Below are 7,125 nucleotides of genomic sequence, written 5' to 3' on the forward strand. Positions count from 1 at the left end.
GAACGTCCTGTGACAGCTAGAGGGCGCTGCGGCCATTAAACACCACATCTGCACTTCTACAAAGACGAGTTGTAGTGCCCATGTAAGAAAACCGGAAGTACAGCTGGTCCCTGGCTTACGACGTATCTGAGTTACGATGAACCGCATTTATGACAGCCCTTGTTTCGTTTTTTGTACATCTTACCCTTAGTAACATGTATTACATACAATGTTGCAGCATGTAATTTGCTGATGTTGTTATTCTCATGCCAACCCCCAAAGACAAAGAATGGATTTATAAAGATATCGATAAAAAAAAAAAAACCAAACCAAACCCACTGTTGACGAGTCGATTCAGACTCACAACGACCCTACAGGACACAGCCCCCATAGGGTTTCCAAGGAGTAGCTGGTGGATTCGAACTGCTAACCTTTTGGTTAACAGCCACACTCAACCACTAAGCCACCAGGGCTCCACCAATAATAAAAGGCAATAATAATGAAGACTTCAAAAAAAAAAACAAAATATTTGACCTTCGTCAGAGACATCAGAATGGAACCCCGTCGTAACTCGGGGACTACCTGTAGTTTAAAAAGAATAGTTTCCCAAGGCGTAAGCAGGGAGCCCAGGCACCTGAGCACTTAGAGGCAGATGCCTGCAACACAGTGGGGGCCAGGAACATGTGCGCTCCTGACAAAACCCACCTCTTCCTACCTCGGTCAAGCTGGCGCCCAGGTCTCCTGAGCAGGGACGCAGGCTGAGGCAGCAGGGTGGCCCTCCCCAAGCATGAGTCCTGTCTCTCATTTGTCTGGCAACACCGAGGAGCTGAAGGCTGAGGCCTCCACCTGCCTGTCAGTGGGCTGTGCCACTGGAAGCACTCAAAACACACAGTGGCTGCAACAGTCAACTCAACCGTGGGCTCGAGCAGACCGACAACTGTTGAGGATGGCGTCATACACGGGGTCGCCGAGTCACAGCCAACTCGATAGCAGCTAACAAGGAAGGCTGAGGGTCAGCTCGGGGGGATTTCTGGAAGCCAGCCCCAGGGCTTACGACTCCCCCGGGGTGCTTCGCATGCCCTCCTCGAGCCCGGACGGTGCCAGCGTATCGCCCTGTCCCCAGTGTCCCCATCAGGAGGCAGAGATCAAGTCACTTGCTCACGGTCAGAGGCAGGAAGTGGTGGGCTGAGGTTCGGCAGTGACCAGCTGAGGCCCCCATGTACCCCCGTGAGCAGACGGCTTTCCCGCAAGCTAACCCCTCCTCTTCCTGCCGTGACTGTTGGAGATGCTCCCGGGCCGCCGCCACCACACCTCGCCCTGGGCCTCTGTCGACTCCAGGGAGCCGTGTTCCTGCTCGTGGTCTCAGGTGACCTTTCTAGGTTGCTGACCTGACCTGGCCACCTCCTGGCTCCAGATCCTTCAGTGATGCCCCACGGCCACCCGACCTGGCAAACCCTGCCGCCTGCTCAGGTCCCTGCACCCTGTGCCCCTGTGCCCGGGCAGTTCAGCTGGGAAGGAGCAGGTGTTGGGTCGGGCTGGCCACACCGCCCACTGTAAGGGCCAGACGCAGACAGGCCACACGTACCGAAGCCAATGAGGCCCAGCGTCTCCCCGCGGATGCGGGCTGCTCCTGAGGCGACCTCCCGGATCTGCTCGACGCTCTGGACCCGCGTGCCCTCCCGCAGCGCCTGGTACAGCCACGTGTTCCGCCGGTAGAGGTTGAGGATGTGGCAGATGGTGGAGTCGGCAGTCTCCTCCACCGCTGCAGACGGGATGTTGCACACAGCGATCCCTGCAAGACAGAGCCAAGGTCAAGGCCCGCTGGCCAAAGCCTCTGAACCACCAGGGCTCGGGGCAGGGGGCAGAGCAGTCCCTGAGCCATCCCTGGCTGGGTGACCTGGGCACGTCGGCATCTGAGGCCGTTGGCAAGAAGAAGTCACCTGAGCTCTCCGGGGTGCCCTGTTCTTCTGTCTCTTGCCTGGGGGTGGGGAGAGGGGTCAGAGAGCATCTGGCCACTATGTCCCCACCCCCAGGGTCCTGAAGAGTGAGCCCTCAGGAGGGCTGGCAGCTCAGAGAGAGTGAAGGTAGCTGTCATGGCAGCGGCAGAGGGTCAGGAGAGCACCCCCTGTGAGCAGGTCGTTGCTCCCCCTCAGGCCCACCCCGCCACACCCAGCTGACGAAAGCCAGGGCATTTTATTGGGCTCTGGAGTGACAAACGAGAGCAAGGGGTTCAGTGGTAGAATCCGCGCCTTCCATGTGGGAGATCTGGGCTCGCCTCCCAGCTAGCGCACCTCACGTGCAGCTACCACCCGGCTATCGGCAGAGGATTGCAGGTTGCTGATTCTGAACAGGTTTCAGCAGAGCTCCCAGACTAGGAAGAAAGGCCTGGCTGGCCATACTTTCAAAAAGATCCAGCTGGAGAACAGAGTGTGGGCTCTGCTGCAGATGCAGCCACTGACCCAGATCTGTCTCTGCAGCTTCAGGAAGCCTCCTGGCCCCGGCTCACCCTGGAGTCCCACTCAGCCTTCACCCAGGCCTTTGAGATTCAGCTGCTTTGCACTAGTGCCCTCTGGAGAGCTGGAGTCCAAGGATGGGGGAGAGTGTGCATCGGGGTTTGGCTGTAATGATGACAGGGACATCGCCTGGGACAGTCTGACACACCGAGAGCTGTCCTGCCCCAATGGCAAGAGACAGCATGCCACACAGTTACTCTCCCAATGCCATGATGACATGCTTCTAACACCAGCGTGGCTGAAGCCACCTCCTCCTGTGGCGCCCAAGGCCTGTGGACGACTATTCCACAGACGGCCCTGGGGAGCTGGGCTGCACACAGCTGTCTCCTCTGCTTGTCAGTGCGTTGGAGCCCTGGGTGGTGCAAATGGTTAATGCACTTGGCTGCCAACCAACAGGTGGGAGATTTGAGTCCACCCACAGGTGCCTCAGGAGAAGGGCCTGGCAGCTACCTGCTTTCAAAAATCAGAGTAGAGCACAGTTCTACTCTGACACACACAGGGTGGCCATGGGTCAGGATCAACTCGACAGCAACTGGTGGTCAAGAATTTGACCACTAGCCACTTCCCACCCGCCTCTCCGTTGTTCCGGTCACATGGGCAGATCTACCTGCTCCAGGTTCATTCTCCGCCTGCAGAGGGCAGGGCGGAGGTTGTTGACAGAGCCTTGCCCTGCCCTGAGCACGGAGCCATCCACTCCATGTCATCAGCCTCAGGCTGCTGGCCTCGGCCAGCGCTCCCATGTGTGCCGAAAGGGACGGTCCCAGGACACTGTGAGCCCAGTTTTCCGGGGCCTGATGGGAAGCCCTGTTAGTCTTCATCACAGAAGGCATGCCTGCAGGGTCACCCACTGTCCTCAGCCCAGGTAAGTCCTCACACAGAAGGGCTGCTGACCCTAAGGATTTCTGAGGCATACTTGGAGACAAAGAACACCTGGATCAAGGCCCATCTTCCTTCTTGATACCCCCTTTGAAAAGGGCCCTTCACAGGGACCAGCAGATGTTCCCAGCAGCTCCTTATCAGATGGGACTAGGATCACTTAAAGTCCCACTGCCGACAGGCCTTTCACGTGTTTCAAAATGGGGAGCCCAGAGCCCCACCTGGGCCATTGTCCTGGGAGGAGATCAAGGCCTGGTTTCTCTCGCACTCCACCCCAGCCCCTCTCTATCCACCCTGAGTCTCCTGAGAACCACCTCTGGCCCTAGGAACCCTCCCAGCACTGTGCTGGGAGGAGGGGCAGGATGACCCCTGGGCAAGGTGAGGTGGTGTGCTGGGAAGCACATTGTGAGACCCCTCAGCACATTCAACCACGCCCATTCTCTGTTCAAACTTGGGCATTCAGCTCCACGAAGAACACAAAGGAGCACTGTGTTCAACAAAAATATTCTTGTTTGTGCAAGGAAAAAGAAAACGGAAAATTTTAGTCTATATTACACATGCTTCCCGAGCCTCTTATCCTTTCTTTGTTGCAACAGAGAGGGTTCACAGTGGCAACGGGGCTGGAAGCAAACTTGACTGGTGACGAGGAGGCAAACTCGGTTTGAGGGCATGGGGCCAGAGGTGCCAGGCTCCTGGGCATCGGATGGACTTAGAAAGCCACTGCTTCTCCTGATCCCAAAAAGCACCCGGAACCCAGTGTGACGAGGTCTCCCAGAGGGGCCAGGAGCACCAACCCTTTGGCTGAGATGGTGGAGCTCGGCAAATGGGGGACCCAGAAAAACTGGCTTCCAATCTTCTGAGTCACATATGCCCACCTCCCCCCTTCTCAGGGCGCAGTGTGAGGAGAAACATGCCTGCCAACGAGCAGGGCGTGACCGCCTCCACCTCTCCCTGCGCGACAGGCCCGCGGACAATCCGTACCTGCCGTCGCAGACCCCCACCAGTGCATTATGGCTTCTGGCCCTTCCACAGTCCAGGTCACTGACCGGGTCTGTATGTGAGTAGACCTGTGAGCTCTGAGGGCCGGGCTGCAGGTGATTCTGAATTTAAGTGGGTCAGTTCTGACCTTCTGAAACAGCCAGAGCAGCTCCTGCGGTCTCCTGGGGGTCTCTTCTTCCCCAAGACCACACTGTGTGCACGGTATCCAAGGACGCCCCGAGTAGCCCGCCTGCCCCCACGGCCCCCTCACCCAGCTCGCCGGCAGCCTTGATGTCTACGTTGTCATAGCCGCTGCCTATCCGCACGATCACTCTCAAGGCCTTGAACTTCTCCAGGTCTTCCCTGGTGAGGGTGATGGTGTGGTACATCATGGCGCCGACCGCTTCGTTTAGCACCTGTGACGGGAAGCAGACCACAGGGTCAGAGGGGCCAGTCAAAATAGGGATCCCCGGCCGAGACTCATCTGAGGATTTTGGTGGGAAAGACGATAAGCCAAGATGTGACACAGGTGTGTGGGGTGCCCTGAGATGAGCAGTCATGCTTTGGGGGCTGCTGGTGAATCTGGGGACACCACGGGAGTGGAGGTGGGCCTGAGGGCCTGAGGAGTGTGGTCTGGGCTGGGGCCTGCAGGAAGAGAGGCACCAGCCCCAGCAGACACCCAGCAGGCACCCACCTTCTCGTGGATCTCCTGAGTGGCCTGGGCGTCACAGAAGGCCACAGTGGCGAGGTCCTTCAGGATGGGCATCTCCACGGTACAGTCCCGGCCGTCGAGTAGCGCCACCAGGGGGCGGGGGTGCAGGGGGCCGTTCATGATCTGGGGACGGATACCTGCAGGAAGACAGGAGGACACTTTGGTGGGTGGCAGGTCCCAAGAGAAGAGGGGCGGGAAACACCGCCCCATGCACCCTAGGACGCAGCGGCATTTCCAGTGAAGACCCCGCCCACGATCCACACCTCTTCCTGTCTGCTAAAAAACTGCTGTCCAGGGTGTGGTTTCTTTGCGGGGTGGGAGGCAGCTTTCTCCCAGCTCTCACCTCTGCCAGCCCCTTTCCAGGCCCATAAGTTGAGTTGGACGCTAGAGGGATGTATCTGGGATGTACCCTGGCTCACTAACTCAAGGAGACTGGGACCTGAGCCTCCTTGAGTGACCTCATAAAGTGCCAGTAAGAAAACTGCGGAGCTAACTTCATCCCCCCGTGTGGAACCTGGGTGGAAGAATAAGAACTTCAAGCATATGACTGCGGCTGCTGACGGCCAGCTCAGCGGCCACCTGCCACCAGACTAGGACCAAGTCCTCCACGGACTCAGGAGGGCTCCTCCTCTCAGCACCAAGGACGGGCCCCTATTCCCTGCCCTTCTCAGGGTATGAACAGGGGTGCTGAATGCAAAGATAGTGTTACTGCTGCCTTAGAACAAGCATGAGAGCGGGTGAAATGAAACGGGGAGCCGACACGTGGAGGTGCCTGCATCCCTGGGGAGCCTCCTCGGGAAATGTCGGGTGGGAGGCCCCCGGGCAGTCCCCTGGCTGCTCTGAGCCAGGAGAGGACGCCAGGCGGCCGGGCGGTGGAGAAAGCCGGCATGGACGCAAGGAGCAAACAAAACGTATCCAAGGACCGCAGGGTGGGTGGCAGCAGGACCACTTGGAAATGATCATTTAATGCTGGCGGGCGTCCTGGGGCTGCCACAAAGACAGAGAGCAAATGTCCCCACTGCACTGCAGGAGAGGGCCCTGTGCCGGGGGTGGAGGGCGGGACAGTGCTGGGCGGGGGCCCAGCTGGTCCCCTGTCCACGCCACATAAATGCTGATTCCCCAGCGATTCAACACAGACCCACTCAGCCTCAGCCTAGATGCCCAACAGGGCAGCAGCAACGCCTTCAGCCCCCAGGGGGCAGAGAGGGCTGACCGCTGTCACGTAAACACATCCTGCAGGCAGACGGAGTAGCTACGCTGTCAGGACGACCCCAGAGGCAGTCGCCAACTTTGGTGGCAAATAGCAGTATCTTCTCAAAAACCACTCCCTCAGTTCCGCATTCCAGAGAGGCCTTCATCTATCTGGCAGCTCCCTGATCGTGGGTCCAGGCGTCGAGTGGCTACAATCCACAAGCGGTCCCTGACACAGCACTGCCATGCTGCAGCCAAGGAGAACAGGAAGGGGCACACCTGCATTCCAGCGTCACAGATCCAAAGTAACAAAAAAGCACGTTTTATGCTTTCAGATGCCCAGGTGAACGATCAGGGTGGGCAGAGCCTGTGCTACGTGCACGTGAGCATTTATGGCCCACAGAGCACTCGGTGGCCTGCACCAACACCTCCGTGTTCCAGGCTGGGCCGTCCCCTCCCCACCCCTGCTCTTTGTAGCTTTTCCCTCTGAGGCCCCCTGGACAGTTCAGGCTGCTGCACCGGAGCTAGGCGAGCCTACTTTTGTTTCTTTCACCCAAAGCGTGTGTGTGCCCTCCTGTGGACACCGTCCTCGTCCCTCATCAGCTGTGGTGTGACCACAAGACAGCAGGTGCAGCTCCAGAACACAGAAGCAGGCACCACTTGCCCAGTCGCATCCACCCAGGTGGCCTGCACCTCATGGTCACGGGGCCTCCTCACAGAACCTCCTCATGGTCACGGGGCCTCCTCACAGAACCTCCTCACGGTCACGGGGCCTCCTCACAGAACCTCCTCATGGTCACGGGGCCTCCTCACAGAACCTCCTCAGGGCCCGGGGCCTCCTCACAGGCCTGCCTTGCAGCCCGGGGCCTCCTCAAA

General features: G+C 58.7%; 1 protein-coding gene across 2 annotated transcripts in view; it reads right to left on the bottom strand.

Moving 5' to 3' along the window:
* The window catches only part of CTBP2 (C-terminal binding protein 2), a 119,535-nt gene that overhangs the window by 6,704 nt on the left and 105,706 nt on the right, over positions 1–7,125 (bottom strand). For both annotated transcript variants that reach the window (XM_004374927.3, XM_004374926.3), the window contains 3 exons: positions 5,041–5,195; positions 4,618–4,762; positions 1,565–1,771 (listed from right to left, as the gene is read on the bottom strand). In XM_004374927.3, the coding sequence (XP_004374984.1) occupies positions 1,565–1,771; positions 4,618–4,762; positions 5,041–5,195 (507 nt within the window). The remainder of the gene's footprint in view (positions 1–1,564; positions 1,772–4,617; positions 4,763–5,040; positions 5,196–7,125) is intronic.

Source organism: Trichechus manatus, unplaced genomic scaffold, assembly GCF_000243295.1.
Source record: "Trichechus manatus latirostris isolate Lorelei unplaced genomic scaffold, TriManLat1.0 scaffold00031, whole genome shotgun sequence".
Classification (NCBI taxonomy): Eukaryota; Metazoa; Chordata; class Mammalia; order Sirenia; family Trichechidae; genus Trichechus; species Trichechus manatus.